The sequence below is a fragment of the Pleurodeles waltl genome, chromosome 2_2 (assembly GCF_031143425.1).
Source record: "Pleurodeles waltl isolate 20211129_DDA chromosome 2_2, aPleWal1.hap1.20221129, whole genome shotgun sequence".
Lineage (NCBI taxonomy): Eukaryota > Metazoa > Chordata > Amphibia > Caudata > Salamandridae > Pleurodeles > Pleurodeles waltl.
This window is the reverse complement of record NC_090439.1, coordinates 869,814,432-869,842,417: the sequence shown is the minus strand read 5'-3', so window position 1 is coordinate 869,842,417 and position 27,986 is coordinate 869,814,432. Positions and strand designations below refer to the sequence as shown.

The following is a 27,986-nucleotide window of genomic DNA, read 5'->3' as shown; positions in this document are numbered from 1 at the left end:
AAAAAAAAGGACGCAAGTTTGGAGTGGATAGCTTATGTGGACAAAAAGTTTTGAGGGCCTAAGTGCAAACTGCCCCAAATAGCCAAAAAAAAGGCTCGGCACAGGAGGGGAAAAGGCCTGGCAGCAAAGGGGTTAAAAATGTCCAAGGAAGAAAGTGAACAAGCCCTTCCGTCAGGTTACTACACCCAGACAATCAAAACAAACCAATCAGAGCCTTGAACTGTATCTTTGTTGTCATTATCATGCTTCGAAAGATGACAAGGGCTCCTACCATGGAGCAAATTTTTCTTTTAATAACATGAGTCATATTGCCACTAGAGTTCCATCTTTGTTTTGCATGCAAGAGTGTCAAGTAAGGATTTATCCTTCTTCACCTTGTATTGATCTGCCAATTACATTCTACTGATCATGTGAAGCAGGATCAGTAGAATGTAATTGGAGGAGCTAGTCTGACTGTCCATATCATTCAAACGCCACAATGAAAGAATGTGCTAACAAATCAAGATTAGCTTACTCTTGTGTCTGGGGAAAAGGTTTGGCTACCTTGTTGCTTTCATTCTGCTTATACTTTACTAGTCAATTCTGAACTACTACACACCTTCCTCATAAGGAGACATGCAAAAGTTTCACATGCAAGTCGAGGTCAGGTGGCACAGCGGCTTATCATAGGAGTTGCCATTTCTTCAAGAAACCATGAAAAAAAAAAAAAAAGAGGGTTCACTGCTTCCAGTACTTGACTCAGACTCACTGTTGGGATGCAAAGGCATCTTGCATGGTGACAGAAGTGCACCCATGCCACAGCTGCATGTTTACCTGGACCCCCTGGTAATGAGTTTTGGTCATGGGCAGACACGCATTATGCGTGTAAGCCATTACATAGTCCGGTCTTCTGGTAATGCAATCTAGTTGGACCAGTAGGGGTGCAACCAAGCACCATCTTTGTGATGGTAGAGGGCTACTGCCCGTACCAAGAGTTTAGTGACACAAGTGCTGTGATGGCAGCATACCCGTTTCGTGTTTCATAGTGATCAGCAGTGTGAACTAGCCTTTTACCTGTATTTCGAGAGTGATACTTACTGGCCCACTCATGTAAAGTTCCATGGCTGTGTACTTAACTCCCCTTGGCCTGCATGGACTGCGTATAGTGCCAGATAGCAAGTGATATTTGCATGTGCATGCTGAAATGTGGGTGTCCCTTTGTATGGTACATAACAAGGCCTGTGGTTTCATTTTGGAAACTCAGAGGCTGTAGAGTTTCAAGGACTGCAACCCAAAAACAGGAGATCTGGATTGCTGACATTTCTGAAGGCTGGGGTGGGAGCACACAGTGAAGAAAGGGGAGCAGAGCATCCGCCGTGCACATCATTGATTCCAGGACGTTATTGATCAGTGGGCCTGGGTTCATAGCCTGGGAGCTGGTGGGACTGCTGTAATTGTGATCCCCAGTTCCTCACTGTCTGTGCGGCGGGTCAATCAGAATTGGAGCCACTCTTGTTGTGGCACACTATCCATTTGACAAAGGGCAGTGTAGAGGAGGGATCACTTCAAATGAACAGACTCAACCTGAATTTGAAAGGACCATACAAACCACATTTGTGTCTGGAACTGAACTATGGCAGAAGCAGCAGGAGACCCTCAAGTGGTTCACCCGCACTGTTTATCAAGAAGATGATCACCAAGATTTCTAACTGCTAGAACCAGGACTAGGGGGCCAAGGCCTTCTAGTCTCCCTACTGGGTGAAGAGGCCATCACACACCCAGAAAGTCAAGACCACTTGCTCTGAGGCTGGGGCACCAGTCTTTTGCCTGTCAAGACCATTGGACCATGTGGGGAGGAGGAAGAAGAGAAAGCTAGGTCCAGCAGGGATCATGGAGAGTGAATCAAGGTGAATGAATTGTGAGACACCCAGTCCAGTCAGGACCACTGCAGGAGTGCAGGCTGTCTGCCTGATCTTGCCAAGGAAGGCTACCCCAGTGACACCAAGGATGAGGCATTAATGAAGTGGGGCTGTCGCACATGTGAACACCAAACTCGATGACCCCTTTGTGAACGAGAGGGGTCGGGGGTGGAGGGGGCATGACAATCCTCATATCCCCTTGAAGAGCCTTAGAATGCTTAACCCGGCCTACCTCTGAATTCAAGTGCTGAAAGGGGTAGCACTTGGGCTAGTACGTCGAGGTCCATGGTAGGTCAGGCCCCAGGACGATTAGGCCCAGTAATTCCTGCTTGCTCCATGGCCCTCTGAAAGGTGTTATAACACATATGATGAATAATGAAATAAAACTAAGAACCTAAAACACAGCCTTAAAGCTAAATATAAAGGGACCTTATGTTAGTGAATCAACTTCTCTAGCCTTTTTTTTTATTTTATTTTTTAGTTAAAGTGATCAATTGGAATCAATATGTACATTTAAAACAATCTGTTGCCACAGGAGTTACTAAATAATACACCACTCCTGACTATGTCCCAACAACAGTGACTGGGCCTTTTTTAGGCGTTGGTATTTAAATAGTTCCTTGCAAGACCTAACCTGTTTTTCTGTGCAGTTCAGTTCCATTAATTCTTGATCACTTCATAAGCCTGGTGGGGGTCTTGTTTTCTCAGGCTCAGATGCTTCCCAAGACAAAACTATTTTTACCTAGTAAGGCCCTATTTTGCAGCTTTTTGTTTTCAGACAACGATACAGCTCATCTCTTGGGAAGGAAAGTGGGCTAAAACTAAGTTGCAGCTGCACTTTTGGATTGTTACTTTTGATTTCTGTAAATGACCCCTTAATGTAAAAGACTCTAAACCTCTGAAAGCCATTGAATGCCTACATTTAAGTAACTTTGCATTCTCAGTACCTAACCAATGCTGAACGGCATTCTTCAGTCTTTGTTACATAACAAGGCACACAAACTAACTTTACTGAAATTGAACATTTTATTCTGCCAGTAACTGTTGTCAACATTGCCTTACACTGAAGACGTCTGTTAAAAAATGTTGGCATACACAGATGGTTCTGAAAAGGACGTAATAAACAGATGATAAGTCAAATCCAAAGTAAAACAGGTTGATCCATACACATAACATGTAAGCACAAAGTGTCACTGACAATTATCATTAACTGTCTTCATAGAGATGACAAATATTATATTTACAACAATTCAACCTAATACTCACCTGATTGTAATGCCAGTGGCTGCAGATTTCCAGCTGTACATCAGAAGTGGATCTCTGGTGCCGTCGCCTAGGATCTTTTTCATTGGTACTGCGATCTTCCCTTCTTCATCCATTCTCTTTCTTTTTTTGCCAACACTATCCATAGTTTCTGTGTTCTCGGTGCAATCACAAACTGCTTGCAGCTCTCCCAACACATCCTATGAACACAAACTGATTTTATACAACTATTGCAGGACTACTGTTAGATTAAATTTTAATCGCGTTTTAAGACTACTAATATGTATGATGGTCACCTCTAAATATCAATTATTGCTTCTAAGAATTACCCAGAAATAAATATCAATTGTTGTTTCTAAGAAAGACAAAAGTACAGTATTTCAATTCTAAAGCGACTATTCACAAACTGCATTTTGTGGTATGTAAAGTAATTCTACAATAGTGCTACAAAATGAGATTTACGGACCTACTAAAAGGGGACCTCTGCTTCCACTTCTATCTTCTCTACGCAAAGATCTAAGCCAACATGGTGAACATTTTGGCACACCGAGCCTACGATTTAGGTGTAAATATGGGATGGACAACGGGGGTAGGGAGTGGCTGGAAAAAGGGGGATACCTACTTATAAATGGAGGGGTTTATGGAGGAACGTGCTATTTCAAACACACATTTACAAAAGAGTAAGACCATTCTTGTTTGGAAACAACACTTCTAAAATTACTATGAAATAAACGTAAATGTACTCATACCCAGCCTTGGTTTAAGCCTAGCAGCCCACATGGCCACTTATAAGCAGACAAAAAATGGAGGAAGGGACTTACAAACACCCCATAGAAAATATCAGGGAAATAATGTATTTCGAGTAAATTAACTAGAAATTAAATATTGTAACTTCTTTAAAGACAATTAAATAACGTTAAATTATTTTAAAACAATATATAAATGAAGGTAATTTACAAAACATTAGTTAAATATAAAAATGTTAGAGGGAATGTTCATGTGAATCTACAGCACATGCCATGAACAGATGCTTACAAGGTAAGTAACAATCTGTTCGAGGCATTTGTGACAGTAGATACACATGCTTTGCATAGACTGCAAAGCAGTGCCCTCTAAAAAGCAGTGGTTAACTTGTGGGAGTTGCAGTTGTTTGGAAAAAGTGTATGTAGCAAAGCCTGACCTTCTGACCTACATTAGTTGTTGATGTGCTAGGACGTTCACACAATCATGCTTAGTAAAAGTGTGTGGTGTAGACCATGCAGCTGCTCTACATATATCAGCTAGTAAGATATTGCCCAGGAATGCCATGGAAGCCCCTATTTTGAAAGTAGAGTGCAATGTAGGGTGCATTAGTAAAGGCCTTTTGGCTTTGGCGTAACATGTTTGAATACATTTCATTATCCACCTGCCAATGCCTGATTCGGATATCGGCTTTCCTTTGTGATGAGGTGAGAAAGCAACAAAGAGTTGTTTGGTTTTACAAAAGACTTTAGGTCTATCAATGTAATATATCAGCTCTCTTAACATCTAATGTATGAAGAGCTCTTTCCACAAGAGAGTCTGGTTGAGAAAAAAATACAGGTAACTCAATTGATTGGTTAAGGTGGAAAGGGGAGATCACATTGGGTAGGAATTTTGGGTTGGTGCAAAGAATCACCCTATCCCTGTGTTGCTGGAAAAAGGTTCCTCTAGGTTTAATGCCTGGCGCTCACTGACACGTCTAAGTGAAGTTATGGCTATCAAAAAAATGACTTTCCGAGAAAGAAATTGGAGAGAACAATTATATAGTGGTTCAAATGGTGGACCCATAAGTCTTGCAAGAACAATATTAAGATTCAACATATGGAAGGCCTTAAATCAGTAATTCCACCTGCACCTAAGAGCTTTGATGACTGGTACTGTAAACAAAGACAAGCATTGCCCATTTTGGAGATAAGCGGCTACTGCAGCCAAATGTAATTAATGGAAGTGAACGCAAAGACAGAGCTGTAACTGGAGAAGGTTGCAAACATTTTGTACTGTAGCACTGAACGGATCAATAGACATTCTGTCTTTCACATGTATGTCTCCTGCTCGCAGCGTATGCGTGAGGCACGAGAATTGGCCCCAGCCCTCTCGGATGAATACCGGAGCTCAGCAATGGACTCAGATTGGGCACCGAGTTCTGCACGTTTCCTTTGACTCCCGGAGCCGGGTGTTCTGCTATTTGACTGAACTTCTCGACCACCATCCACACGCAGTCTTCAACCAACATTCCAGCAGGCAGTGAGGCTGCCCATTCTGACCCCAAGTGCCGGTCCCAGGCGGACCCCTGACGTAGTGTCTCCTGCCTGTCCCTCACCGCAGATCTCCGGGCCGCCGCACCATCCCCCCCCCCCCCCCCCCTTTGGGACCCCATTTTCTCCCCACTGGCCCTTGAATTCCTCCTCCTCCCAACTGGCTCCCACCGGGATCTGGCCCTGATGGCTCCCTGTTCTTGGCCAGCTGTTTCGGACACACAGTGTTGACCCTTCTTGCTGTGACCCCCTTTCCCTCAGAGCAGGAGGTTCCTCTCTCCCTATTGGATCCTTTGCATGACGAGCACTGGTGTCTTGTCCCTCCTCAGCGTCATACTTAGGACCACACTTCCTGATCTGGAACTCCCGGTGAGTTATTTCCCTCTTCTTCGACTGAGACTATGGTACTGACCCTACCCCGTTTCCCCATTCCTGACCCCCCTGACCCTCTCCGACCCCCCTTCGTCCTTCTCAGCTTTCTGGGCGTTCCAGCTCACGGAGAGTCCTTCCGTGGTCCACCTTTTCGGGACCATCCTCTGCCCTTTCCTTGTCCGTACCGCTGCAGACCCTCCTCTCCCAACACCCTTGACCGAGGTACTGTAACCCTGGCACCCCCCCTTCCCCCGGGACCATCCTCCCCTTCCCTGAACTAATGCCGGTGGGTCCACATCAGCAAGCCACCCACCCTTCTTTCCTCCTTAACCTACCCTATCCCACTAGATCACTCCCTGTCCGCCCTTCTCCCAACACGAACACTCTATTCTGATCTCCCCTGTTCCCCTCCCCTGTTCCCCTCCCTGTCGCAATCTGTAGGACCTCTCAACCCCTGTTCGAGCTTCTCGTCCTAGAATTTCCTCCCGACGACCCACCCCCCGTCCTGGGCCCCAACCTAGATCCCTACCATCTTATCCCCCTCCCCTTTTTCCACCCCATCTAGAGTCCTTTTTAACCCCCTTACGAGCATTGGCCTCATCTTCACATGAGGTCGATCCCCACAAGATTCACCTCCTCACCCATTTCCCCGTTCCTTAAACCCCACGGGCCCAACTCTTTCTCCATATCTCCCCCTAAACACCTCTCCCCCTCTGCATTGAAAAACTTTAAGCGCAAACTTACCAGGCAACATCCTGAGCTACTTCTCGTGGACACTTACTACAATGCCCAAAAAGGCCCGAAAAAGACAGATCTCATCTTCTTCACTAAACGCACGGCTAAATGGAACACCCTCCTCACTACTCACCTCCACCCCTCCAAAACGACTAATATCCCATACGGTTGCAAACACTATCTCCAGTGCCCCAGCTTTCCAGGGAAACGTCATCATCTCCATCTTCAGAAATGGAACCATCATGATTCAAGCAAATGACTCCAACCTCCGTGCCTTCGAATCCTTATTCCCCTCCCTTAAGTCGCACTCCCTCTCCCCCTATTCCCCCTTAGCCCCTCGACACCCCACCCCACCCCCACTATCCCCCCCCCCCCCCCCCCAACACCACCTCCTGGCCCCCGTTCCCAGAGTCGACAGCCCCATCTTGTCTGACCCACTCATCCCTATTATCCCCTTTCACCCTAACCATGCCCCTTACTTCCCTAACCCCAAAACTCTCAATCACAACTCCTGCTGTTTCCTCATCCCACACTTCCTCGATCTTCCCCCGAACCCCCCCTCGACTCACCTTCCACCGTCTCCCCTTCCACCCCCCTTCTGCCCCAGCCCTCCTCTAGAACTAACTTGTTGAACTGTAGAGATACTCATATCAACCCTGCCCCCCCATCACCTCTAACCCTTACCCTGAATCTAACCACTCTCACCCCACAACAGCCTCCTTTAACCTTCTGCCCAGTGATCCTATATCCCATCTGAAACAAACTGTCGCCCCAGCTAAGAGGAACTTTATCTCCCAACCCTCACCCTCCACAAATATCAATGAATGACTCTCCAGCCTTGAATCACAACTAGAACTCATCATTCAAGGCATCAACAAGATAGTGAGAAGCCTCTACCCACTGATACTCCCAGTGCCGACCCAGACACTCACGCCTCCGTCGGTCAACAACTCCTCACAGAGTATCTGCTGGCCCTCTAGACCCTTTCTTCGGATACACCTCGAGACCAAGAAGAACAATCTCTCCTTTATCTCACAAGGAAGCTACTAAACTCGCTCACTCCTAAAACCCGCCCCTCCCTACCCTGACTCCCCTTTCTAACACACAGGTCATCACTGGCCTCAGGAGACAACATATACAGCCTCCCTCTCCCAGACCCCCTTTTCACCTCGTTAATATCCCCCCATTCCCTTCCAGGCCAGAACCAAAGATCCATCCTCGCACTATCTGCATGCTCATAAACTGCAGATCAGCAGTCAAACATGCTATGGATCTTGCTGACGCGATCCTCAACCATAACATTGACATTACCTTCATCACAGAGACCTGGCTAACCGAACTCTCGCAACCGATCATGGACACCCTCGTCCCTCCTGGCTACTGTATTTCCAACAAAAAGAGAAAGGACCACCCGGGGGGGAGGCATTGCCATCATCCACAAAAATACCATAGAAATAGATTTGAAAGAAGCTCTCATTTTCAATTCCTGTGAACACTTGAACGCCTCTACAAAGACCAGCGACAACTCTAAAGTGACCTTCCACCTTCTCTACCACCCCCCTGGTAACACCCAACCTTTTGCGGACCACCTAGCTGACCTAATAACGCACTGCTCCCTCTCCGACCCCAACTTCATTATCTTGGGTGATCTCAACCTTCGCTGGAACGATGAGAAGAATGCACTCATCCAAACCCTAAATGACCTTCACAGCAACAACCTTTCCCAACACTGCAAGGGCCAAACCCACATCAAAGGTGCTACACTGGAAGAGATTATAGCGCATAAAGATTCACTCACGGTTGACGATATCCTTCCTGTCGACTGGTCAGATCACCACATCATCCTTTTCCATCTCAACTATATCCCCCAACTCACTAATCCCCAAAAATCTTTTAGTTGGAAACTAAATGTCAGCCAAACCCCCTATCTACCCTGGAAGAAAAAAATCACCTCCCTTCCTCCCCCCCCCCCCCTTCGACCAACCTTTCCATGACGGATTTAACCAGCCACTACAACTCGCCTATAACTACCATACTTGATCAGCTAGCCCCTCTAAAACTGAAAAGACTGCGAAACCTCCCATCCAGAGCTTGGTTCAACAATGACCTCAATTCAGAGAGAAGACAACTCAGAGCTAATGAAAGACTTTGGAGATCCGACCCCTCCTCCACCCACTTGGAGCAGCTCAAGATTGCACGGATAAGTTACAAAAACACATACAAAATGAAAAAAGATCCTTTTTCCAGAATGCCCTTGACAGAGCCATAAACTGCCCGAAGGAACTCTTTAACATCAATAAACAACAAACTACCAAACCTGCTCCCAACCCCTTACCCACTACCACAGACACTCGCGTTAACTTTGCCAAATTCTTCAACGATAAAATCAGTGAGATTGAACTTTCCCAACATTGTGCCCCGCCTTCCTTCCACTAACAATTTCATCCCTGCTCCATACCTCTCCGACATCCTGCCCCTCAAAACTGAAATCACTCTCCCCATCCGGACGCAGCTGTTGGCCCCCACAAGCTGGAGATCTTTCCAACCCCTCCTGCTATCGGACATCTCCAAACTTATGTCCTCCTCCAAAACCTCCTCCCACCTAGACGACCCCCTCCCTTCCTCCCTGGCAAAAAAACTCCACCATCCCTCTCCCCTACTTGGACTATGATCATCAATAGCTCCCTTCAGACTGGCGTGTTCCTGGACTGCCTAAAACTAGGCCAAATCACGCCGATTTTAAAGAAACCAGGAGCTGACCCGAACAACCTCCACAACTACAGAACAGTCTCCAACCTTCCCTTCCTGGCCAAAGTTCTTGAAAAATGTGCTCTCCAACAACTAACCCAACATATCGATACCAACAACCTCCTCAATCCTCTTCAATCAGGCTTCCGGAAAGGCTGTAGCACAGAATCAGCCATCCTTAACATAGTAGATGACCTCCACAACTCCCTTGACTCCGACCAACCCTGCCTACTGATTCTCCTTGATCTAACAGCGGCCTTTGACACTGTCGACCACAAACTCCTTCTCAACTCCCTCCAAAAGAGACTGGACATTGAAGGTACTGTCCTCCGCTGGTTTTCCTCCTTCTTACAAAACCGAACGCAACAAGTAAAACTTCTCAACTCTATCTCACCCACCTTCCTTATTACCAGAGGGGTCCCCCAAGGATCTGTCCTCTCTCCAACTCTCTTCAGCATCTACATGGACCATCTTACCACTATCCTTACTCGAGCCAATATCCCCTTCCATCTCTATGCGGATGACACGCAACTCTATATTGAAGTATCCTCTTTAGAAGACATCCACCGTCTGAACAATACCCTTAAAGAAGCCCTATGTTGGCTCTCTCATAACCATCTCAAACTCAATCATGACAAGACGGAAATACTCCTCCTCTCGAAATCTAACCAGCTTCCTCAACTGCAAGATTGGCTAAAATCTATTGACACATTCAAATGTACTCTCTCCCCGTCTACCACTGTCAAATCCCTGGGAATTTCTCTGGACTCCAACCTGACTATGCTGGGCCACATCAAGACAAACGCTAATAATGCCTTCCTCAGCCTTAAACTTCTTCACAAAATCAAATCCTACATTCCCCAGGATGACCTCAAACAGGCCACTCAAGCACTGGCACTCTCAAGACTAGACTATGGGATCTTCATCCTTACTGGCACAGCCAAATCCCGACTCGCCCCTATGAGGTCCACTCTTCAGGCAGCTGCCAGACTAGTGACGGGAATTAAAACATTTGACCACATCTCCCCAGCCTTGAGGAGTCTCAAATGGCTTCCGATTGAGGCCCGTTGCCTGTTCCGCACTGCTTGCCTAACACACAAAGCCCTTCACACTGGGAAACCTGAATACCTCGCAAATAAGCTAGTCAAACCAGATCTCTGAGAAGCACAAACTCACTCCTCCTCCTCCTCCTCCTCCCGAAATCTAACAAACAAAAAACTCGGTCATGCTCCTTCTCAAACAACGCTCCGAGAATACGGAACTCCTTACCCATTCACATCTGATCGAACCATTCCCATCTGACCTTCAAGAAGCTACTGAAAGAATACCTCCTAGACCAACCCTCACATCAATAAGGGTCTCTCACTCCCCACCCCACCATCCTCGGATCGCTACCCTTCTATTCATGAGAACCCCTCTGTATTATCGTTCTGTAATGTGACTCTTGACTTTTCATATGTTTTTCTTATGTTTATGTTCTATTCTGTTGTAAAGCGCTCTGATACCCTCTCGGTCGTGCCCGCGCTATAGAAAACTCTCAAATAAAGAAATAAATAAATAAAATGGCAGTGAGATATGTAGCTTTTCCATTTAGCTGCATAGCACAGTCCCACCAATCTCCCACCATGCTCTTGCGTTCAGGAGGGAGATTTAGGTAACCAAACTCTATGACCTTGGGAGACAAATCACTAGGTTGAGTTCCTTGGGATTTGGGTGCCTGATTTCTCCATGACTGAGTGAGAAGGTCTGGTTTGAGGGAAGGGTTCTCGTGAGGAACTACTGACAGTGAGTAATGTTGTGAACCATGCCTGCAAACCCCCTGGGGGAGCTATTAGTATGAGAGTGAGGGATGTTTACCTGTGCTTCTGAATCAGAAACAGAAGAGGGAGAGGCAGAAGAACGTAGGCAAATACCCCATATCAATTCATCCAGAGCATTGCCCTTGAATAGTGGGTGTGGGACCCTGTAGGTAAAGTCTAGACATATTGTGTTGTCTGGGGTTGTGAAAAGATCTATCTGTGAAAACCCTACTTGTGGAAGTAAGGGAGGAGGACTTTGGTGTGGAAGTCCTAGTCATGGTTTTTTCTGCATCCTGCTGAGGAGGTTGGCAAAATCATTGTGTGTTCCAGGAAGATGTGAACAGCATGAAGCTCTAGGAAGTTGATGTGGAGACGTTGCTTTTTGATGTCCCAGAGACCCTGGACTGTGACGTCTTGAAGGTGAGCACGCCAGCCTGTCACTGATATGTCCGCTGTCAGGATGATGTGGGGGAACAGGGTCGAGGAAAGGCCACCCTTTTACGATTGTTTGTGTTCCACCACTGCAGAGAGTAATGAGTGTGGTTTTCTACCAACACTAGATACTTTAAGTGGCGCTGTAAATAAGACCACAGTCGTGCGACACATTCCTGAAGTGGAAGCATGTGTAGCTGTGCATTTGGCACAATAGGGATGCATGATGCCATCATACTCAGTAGGCACATGATGGTTCTGACTGTGAGCTGTTGATTGGGTTGGAATCGTGGCAGTAGTGTTTGGAAATGTTGAATCCTTGTTGCTTTGGGATATGCTAGTCCTAGTTGTGTGTTTAGACTAGCCCCTAGTCATGGTTGAACTTGTAAAGGCTGAAGATGACATTTTTGGAAGAGGATGGGGAAGCCTAGCTGATGAAGCAGGTTTATTGTATTTTGAGTGTGTTGTTGATAGAAAGGATGAATGCTGGATTTGATAAGGCAGTCATCGTGATATGGGAAGACAGCGATTTTTTGCATGCATAAGCGTGCTTCTACCACTGCGAAGCATTTTTTGAATACTCTAGGTACAGAAGTCACTCTGAATGGGAGAACTTCAAATTAGTAATGTTTGCCTGCTGTTACAAATCGGAGGTATTTGCGATGGGGAAGGATGTATTAGAATGTGAAAGTAAGCGTCCCTGCTGAAGAAATGGAGGTCACATCTTGGAGAGTTACTATATGGAAATGCTCTGACAGAATGTAATTATGAAAGGGCTGTAGATCTAGGTTTGGCAGCAGAGATGTGTGCTTTTCTTGGGATTAGAAACTATAGGGTGTATACTCCTGACCTGATATCGTAGAGGGTCGGGTTCTATAGCTCCTTCTGAACTTCCTGTTTGAGTAATGTTTGGTGTTCCAGAGAGAGTATGTGAGTGTGCGGTGGAATGTTCAGAGGTGCCTGATAGCATGTTGCAGCCCTGCTAATAAGCTCCTGATAGCAGGTGGTGCCATCATGAGGAGATGGCCTAGCAGGGTACAAATCTGGATCATTGTCCTCTTGTGGGTCAACATCGTAGGCTGACCAAGGATCAGGGAGCTGTGTTGCATCAAAGGTATCATCCCCTGCCCCATGCTCACCAGTGACAGAATGGAGGGGACCCCTGAGGAGTGATGTTTAATGGATCACCAGGAGAATGAGGGGTAGAGAGTGGGGGTGGTGGCGGTAGGTGGTATAAAAAGGTGGTGGTAGTGGAGGGGAACATGGTGTAGTAGGATGCAAAGGACTGGTGGCATTGTCAGTCTTTCTCTTGTTGGTCAGCACCAGTAGATCAATGGCCTCTCCAAAGGAGAGTTGCTGCCTGGATGGAGGTGATGCAAAAACCACAGTCTTAGCCAGAATGCACCCAGTGTGAGGCTGTATACGGATTTGTCCCTGACAAGCATCTATTTTCTCCTCCATCTTGTGGAGGATTGGTTCCACCATAGTAACAGAGTTAGAGCTCGGTTCCGATTTCAAAGTCTTTGGAGCCAAGGTGGCTTTCTTTTTTGGTGCCGAACTGGTCACCGCCAGAGGTGATCGACAAGGCACCAATGTGGCCGGCTTTGGCTAATGTTTCGGTGCCGAGGGCGGGCATCCGAATAGGATGTTCTGTGCAGGCTGTGTTCGGTTGGCAGTGGTGGCCTTATGTTTGGTAGGAGCCGAATGTTTTTTAGGTGGCAGGACCGGGATTGCCCATACTCGCAGTACGCTGACGTGGTAGAAGATCTGGCATCTCAAGGTCGATTTCAAATTTGGATTAGGAGCCCTCAACATAAAAAACCTCTTCTTCGGCCACAAAGGCTTAATAGAGTTCCTTCTCCCCTTCTTCAACATCCTGAGTCTGAAGATCATTGACCTCTCTCCGCTGCAGCTCCCTGCGATGTTTCCTTCGGTCTCGTAGAGTTTTTTCTTTTTTTAACCAAAATGAATTCCAGGCATCACAGCCTTCCTCTATGGTCAGGAGACAGAGGTTGCAGACCTGATGAAGGTTGTGCATGGGTACTTGGCGTGCCACCTGGCTCAGAAATGGAAGGGAATCCATTCCATCAGCAGGGCATTGTACAGGGAAGCCGAAAGGGAAAGAAAGGCCTGAAAGGGTGAGGCCCAAAGGTGAGAACACATTCAATAACAATACCGGTAAGGGTGGATCACGAACCGAAGACAGTCTGAAACGTTCTCAAACCAGACCGCAATGATACACAGCCAAACCAGACAGAGGAAAGAAAGCAATCTAACAATGGAGTCGATGCCCATGCGCATCATCACCAAGAGGAGGAATCAAGTTATCTAGTGACTCGAAAGACTTCTTAAAAGAAAAAGAACCTGCACACATCCAGACCCAAAACTAGATGGCAGGAGTACGCAAAGCACGTGCATCTACAGCCACACATGCCTCAAACACTTTGATTCAGTTCTCTTTATCACAGGAAGATCTCAGTCTATGTATGAAATGTAACTAATAGTAAGTTTACAGACAATTGCAGTCACAGTTTTCACCTCTTGAACTGAGGGGGCGGTAACATGCAAATGTACACTTTGTTGTATAGGTACACTCGGAAATGGGGAATAGCACAAAATTGTATTTTTAAACCAAGGTGCAGGAGTAGATTTACAAATCAGTACATTTGCACATTTGAATGTCCCTTTGTGAATACGGCCCACGATGCTAAGAAGTGCCTCACTTCCTCTAGAATTCAGATGTGGATTAGACCTATGTGGTGAAAGAGAGAAGAACGCTGAGCAGTCAACTGACACACTGGTGGTTGAAGTATGTCAAAATCAGCTTGTGGGCATTTCTCACATGAATGAAGGAGCTATTTGTTCATTTACAGAATATGTGCTTTCATTTTAACTTAAAAAGCACTTTTCCTAATTTCCACGAGAGAACAGTTTTCTCTCAAACATATTACATCACATTCCAGAAGAAGATTCACATTTTTTTCCTCAGGTTACAATCCCCTTAGATATCATGCAAATTCCTATAGTATGTTTAAAACCACCAATTTATATTGTGACGAAATGCTGCTATCGCCCTTTCAATGTGCTTCATGTGTCCTCAAAATCAGGCATTCAATACGAAGCATTACAATGAGACAAAATGAAAATATCACCGAAACAAAATCCAACAGGTATGCTTGCTTCTACTTTTCCCCCCAAAACAGCTTCACGAGAAATACACCATATAGTGAACAATTACATAAATTTCACCCCAAATTTTTATTTACAATAGAAATATTATCCAAGGGGAAGGTCACTCATAGGTCATTATAGACTGGAGTGGAGTCCTCTGCTTCGCCTCAAGCACTTCGACTTTACCTGGGTCAATAACTATAGTTGCCTGCCTCCCATTTAGTTAATAGTACTTAACTGCTAAGGGTGTGTCAAGGTCTACATTGTAATGTTTTCACATACCACAAAATATCCACTGTCTGCGGAGCGAGCAAGAGACTGTCAACAATACAAGGGTAAGTACATCTTGTTGTCTAGGTGGCTATTTGGATCCACATGTGGCTCTGCACTCACAATGTCAGTTTTGAGCAAAGCATGCAATATACTATACTATTGTTTGTTTGTGTTGCATTTCCCCACACAACCTAGACTGTTGGCGTTTTAAGAAAAAAAACTAAAATACCCATGAAGGTGCCAATACACTGAAGTACAAAATATCTATCAACTTGCATCATTTTCTCGTAGTCCATATGTCTTCCAAAGATACCTCTCCAACAAAGCCAACCTTCCTATCAGCTTATGCCACTAGAACAAGATTGTTTGAGAAGTGCCTCCTGCTACTCCCCTGGTCACCAGATCTACCAATCACAGAGGTAGCATTTCCTCATCAATAAGCACAATGTGTACAGGATTCACAAAAAACTCTTTAGATATTTAAGTGCCAGAGAACGTTAAGGGAGTCTGTCTACCATTTTAATAGTGCAGATTTTGTTATATTATTTTAAAAAAAAAAAAAACTCTTGTAGGACGCTAAACTATGATTGATTAGGTCAATGGAGACGTGAACCCTGTCAAACAATATTGTGTCCTGAAGACTCATCCATGTGAATATCAGAAGACATTTATCAACCTTCGCACCCAGCTCTTTTCAATCCATTCTGTGGACGGTGAACATTTGGTGAACATCTTAAAGATCTTGGCATTTCATCAATATGTCAACGACATTCGGGTATATTATAAAATTGGCTTTCCCGAATGGGGATCCAAGATTAAATATCCACTTGATCACATACATAAACAATTGCAAAAAAAGTATCTAAAGCGCAAATTCTAATTCCTTCTCCTAGCCTGAAAATACAACTGTTAGAAATGGGTTCTCCAGCTGGCAGTCGGTTTGCACCCTGTCCAAGTAGGGCCCTCAGTCTAGTCAGGATAGGAGAGATACCCATCTCAGATAGCCCCTGCTCACCACCTTGGTAGCTTGGCACGAGCAGTCAGGCTTACCTCAGAAGCAATGTGTAAAGCATTTGCACATAACACACAGTAATACAGTACAACACTAACTACACAAGTTTTAGAAAAATAGCCAATATTTATCTATGTAAAACAAGACCTAAACGACCAACATACGATAAAGATATGTACTTTGCAAGAATTAACTTAAAAATACAGTTCCTTGATGTCAATAGCTCCATCTGGGGCTATCACGGTGTGGTGAACAAATAAATCCAACAGTTTAGGCCAGCCGCGGCGTCGCAGGCCAGCTACGGTGTCGGGAAGACTCGCAAACAGTACCTTGGAAATGCAGGGCATCATGATCCTCATGACAAGATCCAGAGTGTGGCGTTGCTGGCGTCTGTTCCAGAGGTCATTGCGGGGGTCGTTGGGTCCTTGAAGTCTCACGGGTTGCAGATGGAACTCCGGGCTGATGACTAAGTCAGAAGTGCTGCCGTGGATGGCATTGGAGCTGTGGTGCAAAAACGGGACGATGCGACGTGCGGTGCCCACCGGTCACGGTGCAAGCAGTGGCTCGGTAACAGAGTTGGTGAGACCAGGGCTGCAATTTGAAGCGGGGCGTTGCGAAGTGCGTTATCTCCAGGCCACAGTGCAGGCAGTCGCGTTGTCACTGCTGAAACGCTGTTGTCGGTAGGCCCAAGACTGCAGCGCAGGCCTCGTGCGGCACCTACAGGTCACGGTGCAGACAGGGGCATCTGTTGACTACGCTGGAGTCGATGGCGTCGGTGGACCGGGGCTGCAGTGCAGGACGAGACGGTGCATTGTGTAACTCACGAACGGTGTCCTCAGGCCACAGTGCAGGCAGCAGCGTCAGTGTTGGCGTGGAGAGGCGTTGTCAGGGGTGTTAAGGCTGCAATGCGCACAAGGCAATTCGGCGTGCGGGACCCAAAGGCCACTGTGCAAGCAGCAACTCGGTGACAGGATCAGGTGCCACCGTCGGTGAAACCAGGGTTGCGGCGCAACATAGGGCAGGGCTCAGTGTGGCGTCATCAGGTCACGGGCAGTCAGTGGCATAGTTGACAGTGGCACAGTGGTTTTTGTTCTGCTGCAGCACAAAACACACAGTTTCCAGTGTGTAGATGAAGCTGAAGTCTTTAATAGCCCGGAGACTTCCGGCAGGAGGCAAGCCCTACTTCAAGCCCTTGAAGAAAGCAGGATACAAAGCAAAGTCCAGTCTTTCCCCTCTTTAAGGCAGAAGGACAAACTGCAGGCCAACCCAGCAAAGCACACACAGCAAAGGGAAGAGGTTCCTCTTGATCCAGAAGTGTTCTAAAAGTCTGGGGTTTTGGGACCACTACTTATACCCCTTTGTGCCGTTGAAGTAGGCTTACTTCAAAGGAAAGTCTCCCTTGTTGACAAGATCCTGCCTTGCCCAGGATTGGCACCAGGCACATACCAGAAGGATGGAGACTGCATTGTGTGAAGACAGGCACAGCCTTTTCAGGTGTAAGTGTTGGCTCCTCCCTTCCCACTCTAGGCCAGGAGGCCCTGGGTACCCATTATGCACTTTACTATGGACTTCCCAGTAAATCAAATATGCCAATCATGGATAAACCAATCACCAATACAATTTACATAGGGAGCACTTGCACTTTGGCACTGATCAGCAGTGCTAAAGTGTGCAGAGAATCAACCACCAAAAACAGATCAGAAAAAAATAGGAGGAAGAAGGCAAAAAAACAAATTGGAGATAACCCTGCAAAAAGGGCCATTTCCAACAACAACATGCAATCTTGCATTGCTGGTTTGATACTCTGGGGTTTCATCTTACAGAAACACTAAACCTGAAGGAGCAAATCCAAGATATAATCAGATAGATTAAATCTTTACAGGCTCAATCATCTAAACAAACAGTCTTCTTCCCTCTAGATTTGAGCCAGCATACGAGACCTTGATCACCATGTGCCTACCATGGCTCTGTCTTCCTCACAGATTTCCCAAAAAACAGACTTGCCTCTCTAAAAGCAATTCTTCATGTTGCTGCAGTATTTCATACCAACACAAGAAAAAACATTTTTTTATCCCCAGCTCTTGACGAACTACAATAGCTCCAGATGGAGAGACACCGCCCCAAGAGAAATTTATTTTTCACGTAGAAAGCTCTTCTCACAGCTGGACTCTTGCTCTATGCAAGACTGCTGGTTTAGTGATGACAGCACTTTTGTTTGTAGGCAACTAGGTCAATCCTACAACAAGTTGCAACTGTCGGTCCAACCCTCCCGGCTCACAGGCAGTACCTCACCAAAAACCCAAACAGTAAAAAGTGATTTGTGTCAGCCTTTACGCATGGACTCAAGAGTGTGACATCTCAGGGAAGTCGTGGTTAAACGGAGATTACCCTTTTCTCACATGAGCAATAAGTCTCAGTCACACACAGGCAATGAAGGAGATGCAGTAAAGTTTAATAGGTTTTATTAACAAGATTCCAGTCTACTGTAAATTGCATGAGCTGCAATGATTAGGATAATGAACAATACAAGAAACAGAATTGTATAAACGAGAGTCGTGAACATAAAGTCCCCCACCATCTTGCAATAACATGAGATGTGAAATAGGCCCTAATACCTTAGCATGGAGAACCTAATCTCTAACCTAAAGGGAGCTAGGTGTGATAAACCTAATCTGCCAGTGCCATATCCATGAGAAGAGCCCCCCAACCCTTGTTACCTTGGAATGAGGTCTCTAGATCAGACTCCCTGGGGACACGAAGGATGGGTCTGCAGCAAAGCGACGTGTAGCATAGATAGTGACAATGGAATCTGGTAGGAATCCCTCTGATAAACTTGTCTGTGTGAGATGTATTTACACAGATCTTGTAGAACGCCTGATGCAGGTATGTTCCCAAACAACAGATCAGATGGCAAGCTTTGGGCGGCAATTACATAAACAATTCCCTGGAAAGTACATTATGTTACTGTTACAAGTAAGTGGGAAAGTGCAGGATACCTACATATATCACTTGTCTTTGACATTGATAATGACGCTTTCACAGAGTGGCACTGATAATGTGAAATCAAAACATCTTCCCAACTATAAACATAGCACCCATCTTGGAAGAAATAATTAAATACATGTGCTAAAACCGAGCGCGTTAAGTAGGTTAAAAGTTACTAGATGACAGGGGCACAGGACTGCAAGCCAGAAGGCTAATCTAAACTCATGATTCCCATTAAAAACTAAATAGGATCCACTACACTCTGGACCTCTGAATTTCTAGATCTCTCCCAAAAGGCATTTACATTAGGAGACTCTCTTCCTAATACTGTCAAGACAAAGGATCTCTCCAGTCTCCTTTTTAAGAAGGCTATCCATACTGGAAACATCCCCGGCAATGCTCCAATAATCTGTAATGACCTCCCTCTCCATATCAAGAATGCTCAATCTTAAAAAAACATGCACCATGGAAGCCATCTACATGTGGATGTCTTATAAGACAACTTATGCATACCATATCAGTGCAACTCTTTTCTTCTGTTCTACTCCTGGGTGGTCCTAGCGACTAGTTACTCTCCTCCACAACTATACATTGTTACCTCATTCTATAGTATTTGAAGTCATCTGTACAATTGCAATGTATCACCTATAAATTAAAACTAAAGTAATGCATTGTTCCACTCTGTTGTGCATTGTGTGCCTAGTCTCTCTACCTTTCACTTACCAGTTACACTATTCCTTTCTTACTCACTCTTTTTAGCTAAAATGTAAGACTTACGAAACGTTGATGGCAACTTAGGGTTCCTTTTGAAATTCAGTACCTTGTGTGGCTCACTGCTACTCTTAACTTATCAAAAAATGACAATTATTTTTCCTACCTGAGCAGATTGCTCACTGTTCTGTAACAGAGCCAACTTTGGCTACATGTAAGTTTATGATGCCACTATTTCCATCTATAACATAAGCGCAGTGTGTTTTTTATTTTTGTATAGTAATCTAATGCCTATCACAGTTTCTGTACACCTTTAAGGTATCAGTATAACTTATAAGATGGCTGACCATATACATGACAGGCCTGCTATTCCTAGGTACCTATTGTAAAACACTATCCTGAGTATGAAGTGCTCTGAAACCCACTCTGGGTGAAGTTAGTGTTACAGAATACACTACCTCACTCTTGGAATCCAGCATCAGCAAATGATTACTGTGAACTATCCTGTATGAATACTGTCCTCTACCACTGGGCTCCCCAGTTCACCAATACTACTGCACTCAAATCGGACATTCATCTGACTTGCTCTGGGCACCTGTGAGGGAGAGACGTCAACATTTACTTAAAGAGTTGAAGTGGTTAGAAGCCCTATTACAGTTTTACACAGTGAATGACACTCAAGAACATCAATGGCCAATCACTGCTACAGCATCACTAAAGTCGGTGTCTTTCATTTGTAAGTCATTAAATAGGAGGTGGGTAAATGAAAGAACTATAAAATATATACCAACAAAACTGGAAGGCTCCATCACCTGTTGGTCATTGAGCACAGCACCTATTAATAGTCTCACAGTTCTGGGTCCAGTACAGGAGCCTAACTGGACCATCGAAACTTTCCTCAACATTGTTACAGGGATCAATGGTTTGAATGTGTGGGAGTTTGGAAGGGGAGGGGGAGGGGGGAAATCAGAATCCATTATTCAGTTCCTTTAGAAAGCAATCATCTTTAGTTGCCTGTATTTCGTGAACCAGTATTCCCCTGGCAGGGGAACCCACTGGTACTAGGATACCCACAAGTCCAAAAGGCTGCACCTGTTGAAAATGCAAACTGTGCTTTAGCGATATAAATGTTCAAATCATAGGGCTATAAAGAAAGCAAACTAGCGACCCCTATCCTGTTCCTGTGAAGCAACCCCCTACACCAGCAGTTTGAGGGTCTGAAAGCTCTTAGCCTCTTTTTGAAGAGGGTCAGTGACATTGCAGGCTCTTCTACCTGATGCTGGAGAGGTATCACTGCAGCACCACAACAATACAAGTCTATGGTCTTTGCTTCCTCTTCGAACTAGGTGGGCTATTTTCGTGCCTCCCAAACAGTTTTAATCAGCTGAGGCGTCCTGTGTGAAGATTCACCAGTCAGGAAGACCTTACACAGTTCTCTAGGGATCAAAGTAGCTACTCTTCCAGTTGGCCCAGCCCAGCTCCTTCTGCAAGTAGGCAGCCTCTCCAATCTTCAGGTCACAGAAACAAAGAGTCACTCAGAAACAAACCTGAAGGAAGATCAGCAGCCCAGCAGTGATTCAACACCATTCTACATATTTATGTTGAATTAGTGTGCAGAGTGCTATGGAAATCTAAACGAGTCACAAACGTTCTGAAGAGGGCCTGTAATTTTCCTCCATGTCTTGTGCCCAAGACAAAAAGCCATAGCCAACTAGTGTCCACATTTTTCAGAGCTTAACCATTTTCTCTAGTTGTGGAGAAGTGCATTTTTGCTGCATGCTTGTATTCACAGGCGTTTCAAGCAGGGTCACACTAGACTAGACTGAATGAATCAATATGCTTTTGTTAATTTGGAGTCTGGCACAGCCCAGTACAGACCACCTCTAATAAGTGACCCTTAGCAACAAAGGAAGTGGAGAGGAGCATCGGGTTGAGTTTCAATACAGCAGTGCAAACCTACTGTCAGGTTTCAGTGAGTTGTCCCAAAAGAGGAATAAGTCACTTTTCATGTTATTCAAAGAATGAAGGCTAAGTATCAGTGGGAGCTCAACTGGATGCAGGCAGGCAGACACACTGTGTCCAAATGAGCACTAGTATCAAAATACATGCAACTTCCCTAGATGTCTCACAAAAGGAAGGCAAGTGACCTCTGTTATGGAGACCAGGTGGAACTTACTTTTAATTGCTGCCAGTTACCACATAACCTGGGATGATGGGACAGTAGCCATCCTAGATCAGAAGAGTGTACACACTTTGGGTGTCTCTGATGAATAGTAAAGGAAAGGTCTAGTGTGTCTTGAGATTCTAAAACAAAATTACAAGGCAAGGTGGCACAACTTTTCCAAGTCATAAATGGCTTTTTATTCCATCTCCATTCACTCACAATTCCATGATTTATTCCGTGAAAGGCAAAGTGGCTTGACTGATTTGAGAAGATCAATTCTTGCTACAGAGGTAATACAAGAACCAACATGTTCCAATCCAAATCCTCCCTCTAGCCTTTTCTCTATATAACATCAGGATCTTTTAATGCCAGCTGCCAAATGAAGTACATTTTTACCTGAACACAGCAACCGTCACTGAAAGTAGCAGACATCCAGGACAAAAAGTATTATGTTAAACAGGAATTTTATACACTGGAACTTTCTAGTTTCAGTTATAGGGTGATTAATAGCCTCACTGGGCATTGATTCCTCCAACTTTTCAGAAGGAAGGAACTAGTACCTGTTTCAGAGCAGGATGTGCCCAAATCCATAACTGTCTGCATTCCGAAGAGGAAGCAGGGATATCCTTTGGCTTCCAAATGAATGTGACAGGGCCAATCACTTCCTGTGGATACTTTTCTTTTTTGTAGAGAACAAGGGAACCTTCACGCTTTCCAGACAGATGTTGGGTAGCAGCAAATGTTGGCCCTAAAGAAAAGCGAAACCAACATTTAGACAACATAGTAATATCAAATAAGATTATCTGTAGAGATTATGCTGTACTCTTCTTGGAAACAAGAGGATGTCATGACGAAAGTTAAAATGAATTAGAATATATACCTTATACAAGCAACAAGCAATTTGCATTTCACCTGCTTAGTAGAGTGCACTGGCTTTGCAAGAAAAATCTAAAACACACACACAGAGCACAAAACCGAACACTATGGAATGAATACAACACATTCTTGTGCCATTCTCCCATTGAAAGCACGTTTTACATCCAGATGTAACATGTGCATAGAACTTTCCTTTAGCATGCAAACTGCCAACCCAATTGGGAGAATCAGTATTTTAAGAAACGTAAATTTGCAAAGTGTGTTTGGGAATGTACAAATTCCACCAATAAGGTGTAATTTCAATCAGAGAATTTACAAATGTGGGTGCACATTCCTGTGTGGGCACAGCTGCAACGAAAAGCTATGCGAACATCTACATACTCAAAAGGTACGTGGGCGTCTATTAGGCTTAGGCAGAATTTCAATTACTCCTGTGACTCGAGTAATTTCTGTAATTCCATGTTACTCTTTTACGTGGAATTACTGATAAGATTAGGCCACCTTGGGTTAATTAAATAGTAATTTGGTAGGAAAAAAATTTCCTACAAACAGCATATTTAGCAAACGGATGCTCACACTGCTTTTTATGTTCTGTTGCATTTAGTGCTATTTTCTTAGTCTAAAATGCATCCTGCCATCTATTTTAGACATGAGGGTACATTTTGAGCTAAGAAACTAGCACTAAGTGCCAGGAGTAAGTTGGAAAAAGAAATCCTACCCCAATTCCCCATTTAGCAAGCATGAATGGCTGCTTGCGCTTGCTTATTCATGTTCTGTTACATTTAGCGTAATTACATTATAAAACCCTTGGGTCCATCTTGGGCACAGGGGGCATTTTTGCGCTAAGAAAACAGAGCTAAATGCACAATTGCTCTTGTAGCGTAAGCTGACAGATATTTTGGGCAATTCCGCTGCACAGAATTATGCAAGTTACTCCTACCCTCATGTCTTTATGCTTTCAGTTTGTTGTTTCCAACCCAGGGAAGTCACAAATTTACAGATGCAAAATATCACCTGCAGATTTAACTGGGGGGACAGGTAAGAATGGTTTACTTTACTGGTAAAATATTTCCCATCTGAAAGGAAATACAATTAAAGAAATGCATAAACGTTCTTTTACTTTCTGATAAATGCTCTGCCAGAGAGAAAATCTGAATGCATACATATTACACAGTTCATTTCTCAGGAAATCTAGAATTTCACAGATTTCCTTCAGTATTTCTGGGATCTGTTGCAAATCTGCAGAAAGTTGGGACAGAACCCCAAGGAAAAAGCCACTCTTTCCAACATCACAATAAATAAAACAGAGGATCACTGTGCATGTAGTTCTGTAGATTCACATGCTCTGCATACTCCTGCCATGTAGTGTTGGGTCCGGAGTGTTGTAAGTTGTTTTTCTGCGAAGAAGCATTTTTAAGTCACAGGATCGAGTGATGAGGACTTTTTTGTGATACTGTGCATGGGCATCGACTCTTGTTACATTGTTTCCCCGCAGACAGGTGAGAAAAGGAGTGTGGAGGATGTATAGAGAAAGATGTCCATACAAATGTAATTACACATGTACTAGAATATACAAGTATAAAGTACCTGAAATGGCCACAGTGGTCTGGGGAGGAGGCAGTGCGTCTATGAATCTACAGCACTACATGCCACAAACAGATGCTTAGTGGGTAAGTAACATTTTCCTTCCAATGGCATATGTGGCTGAAGATACACATGCCCTGCATAGACTGTAAAGCAGTCCCTCCATAAAAACGGTGGCTAGCCTGTGGGAGTTGCAGTTGATTGGAAAAGTGTTTGTAGCACAACTTAGTCTATATTGGCTTGCTGACATGCTAGTAAAGCCACACAGTAATGCCTTGTAAATGTATATGGTGCAGACCATGTAGTTGCCTTACAAATGTCAGCTACAGGTATGTTTCCAAGGAAAGCCATAGTGGCTTCTTTTTTCCTAGTAAAATGTACTCTAGGAGCAGCAGGTAACTGCCTCTTTGCTTTAGCATAGCAGGTATGTATAACGTTTACTATCCATCTATCTATTCTGTTTTTGGATATTGGACGGCCCTTGTGAGGTAGTGAAAAAGCTACAAAGAGCTGTTTGGTTTTCCTAAAATCTTTTGTTCTGACAATGTAAACATAACTATTCGTTTAACATCTAGAGTATGTAGAGCTCTTTCCGCAATGGAGTCAAGCTGTGGAAAGAAGACTGGTAGTTCAATGGATTGATTGATATGAAACTGGGAAAGTACTGTAGGAAAGAACTTCAGGTTTGTACGAAGGACCACCTTGTCTCTGTAAATTTGGAAGAAAGGTTTTTCCAAGGTTAGGGCCTGGAGCTCACTAACACGTCTGAGTGATGTGATAGCGACTAAGAACGCCACTTTAGGGCATGAGTGAACTGGCTCAAAAGGAGAGCCCATGCCCCTAGTAAGCAGAATATTGAGGGTAAAGGATGCTGCAGGTGGCACTCTGGGTGGAATAACCGTTTTGAGGCTCTTCATGAAAGCTTTGATGACTGTGATTCCGAATGGAAGTGTAAGCTAGATTTGCTTTTTGTAAGTGGAGCAAATAAACTGTTTTGGAAAGTACCTTTAGTGGGATTATTATTAATCAATCAATCAGGATTTATAAAGCACAACTAATTACCTGACAGGGTATCCAGGCGTTTGAAGGTCCTGGAAGCTTATTTGAACAGTCCGGTCTTGAGGGCCATTCAGAATTCCAGAAGTGAGGTGACAATCCAGAGGTGCGTGGGGAGGCTGTTCCAGGTTTTTGCTTCGATGTGAGAGAAGGCACATCATCCACTTCTCCTTTGGTAGATGCGGGGAGTATGGGCAAGTGAAAGGGAGCCAGAGCGTAGTCTTCGACGGTTGTGGAAGTTCAGGCAGCAGTTAATGTACTAAGATCCTTGGTTATGTAGAGTTGTGGGTGTGGGTCAGCAGCTTGAATTGTAATCTTTTTGGTACGGGGAGTCAGTGGAGTTGCCTGAGGTGGGGTGTGTTGTGGATTCATCAGGAAAGGCAAAGGATGAGTCTGGCTGCGGCATTCTGCATGGTCTGAAGTCTCTGTAGGAGGTGTGCAGCGATTCCTACGCAGAGGGCATTGCTGTAGTCAAGTCAGCTGGTGATGAGGGCCTGTGTCACGGTGCGTCTCATGTGTAGGGGTAACCACTTAAACATCTTACGTAGCATGCACAGTATTGGCCAGCGGGGTCATAGATGCATTGAAGAGCATGGGGCTCAGGGATGAGCCCCAGGGGACATCGCAGGTAATCTTCTTGGGTTCAGGGTTGAAAGGTGGGAGGTGGATCTTCTGGGTTCTTCTGGTGAGGAAGAAGGAGGATCCATCTGATCACGTCTCCTTAGATGCCGATGTGGTGGAGTCTATCAATCAGCATTAGGTGTGATACGGTGTCGAAGGCTGCTGAGAAGTCGAGGAGAATCAAAGCTGCTGCTCCTGGTTTGAGTGTTGTGCCAGGTAAAGGGGCAGTGGGTCCTAACGTGAAGTGTGGGTCAGAACGGTGGCAGTGTTTGTTGCAGTGTCCGGGATTCAGGGTGTAGAAATCGGCCAATGTGTATCTTCGAGGGGAGGGATGACCAGCAGTCCTGGTACTGAGCGTGGGCCAGGAAAGGACTGGTGCAAATGGGCTTGCCTTTGGTGTGCCAGCGGCACACCCACTGCGTGCCACACTGCTACCTCCATTAAGTAGGTCCTGGTAGGCGGAGCTTCTGTTTTGCAGGAAGAACAGAGAGTGGGAAAACCCAGGCGGGAAAACCCAGGCAGCTGGACCAAGCAGGAACTGGAAGCCACAGGCAAGTGGCAGGCTAGGTGTCCAGGTGTATAGGTGCCAATACGTTTGCAATGGCAGTAGCATACAAAACATTTAAATTTTGCAGCATAACATGCTCTGGATGCGGGTCTACGAGCTTCCCTGAGAATGTCTATATATTCTGCAGGCAATCCTAAGTAACCAAACTCTATGACTTCAGGAGCCACATTGCAAGGTTGAGTGTCTTGGGGTCTGGATGTCTGATCGGTCCTTGATTTTGGTCCAGCCTTTGGGCTACTGAGGTCCAAAAGTTTGTTGAACCATGGCTGACATGCCCAAGTGGGAGCTACAAGAGTCATGGTGAGAGACGTCTGCCTGATCCTCTGCACCAGAAATGGAATGACAGGGAGAGGTGTAAAAGCGTAAGCAAATATCCCTAGCCAGTTCATCCATACAGCATTGCCCTTGGATAGAGGGTGTGGATACCTGGAGGCGAAGCTTGGGCGTTTTGCCTTTTCTGCTGTGGAGAAAAGGTCTATGAGGAGTTTGTACTTTTCAAAGTGGTGTTTGAAAGACTTGTGGGTGGAGTTCCCATTTGGGGACTTGTTGCTGCATCCTGCTGAGCAGGTCTGCAGAGTCATCGTCCTTCCCTGCGAGATACTCTGCTGGCAGGTCAATTTGGTGGTGGAGAGCCCATTTCCATTTTGTATGATAGAGTTGTGATGACTGGGGAACCATGTCAGTCCCCACCCATGTTTGTGTAAATAATACATGGCTTCATGTTGTTCGTGCGGACTAAGTCAACCTTGTGGGACAGGTGATGAAGAAATGCTTTCAGAACCAGAAAGACTGCCTGAAGCTCGAGGTAACTGATTTGTAGGGACTGGTGACTGGGATCCTAGAGGCCCGGTACTGTAAAGTCTAGAAGGTGAGCGCCCCAACCCGTGAGTGATACGCTCTTGGTCAGAATGGCTCGAGGCACTAGTTACAGAAAAGGCCGCCCTTTCAACAGGTTGGTGGTGTTCCACCATTGCAGGGCGCGGTGAGTGTGGCAGTCTAACAAAACAAGATTCTCCAGGTGACCCTGTGACCGAGACCACAGATAGACACTCATGTAGGGGAAGCATGTGGCCTCTGGCATGGGGAACAATGGCATCATCCCTAACAGGCGCATGATAGTCCTGACTGTGTATGTGTGATTCCTTAAAATGGGGGAGAAGAGACTGAAAACTCTGAACCCAGGCTTGCTTGGGGTATGCTAGCCCTACCTCTGCATTGAGAATAGCTTCTTGATAGGTCTGAATCTGAAAAGGAGATCTACTGTCATACGAGTGTGCTACTGGCACCGTCATAATGTGCTAGCTTTGATGAGACAGTCGTCTAGATAAGGAAACGTGTATCTTTAGTCTTCTGATATGCGCTGTGACTACTGCTAAGCACTTTGTGAAGACTCTGGGAGCAGTCGCGACTCCGAAAGGCAGGACTCTGAACTGGCAGTATTT

The 27,986-nt window shown here is 45.1% G+C and overlaps 1 protein-coding gene across 2 annotated transcripts in view; it reads right to left on the bottom strand.

Annotated features, from left to right (window-relative positions):
- Positions 1-27,986, bottom strand: part of POP1 (POP1 homolog, ribonuclease P/MRP subunit) — a 287,819-nt gene that overhangs the window by 191,459 nt on the left and 68,374 nt on the right. For both annotated transcript variants that reach the window (XM_069220529.1, XM_069220530.1), the window contains exons 7-8: positions 22,400-22,587; positions 3,165-3,361 (exon numbers count right to left, since the gene is read on the bottom strand). In XM_069220529.1, coding sequence (XP_069076630.1) covers positions 3,165-3,361; positions 22,400-22,587 — 385 coding nt within the window. The remainder of the gene's footprint in view (positions 1-3,164; positions 3,362-22,399; positions 22,588-27,986) is intronic.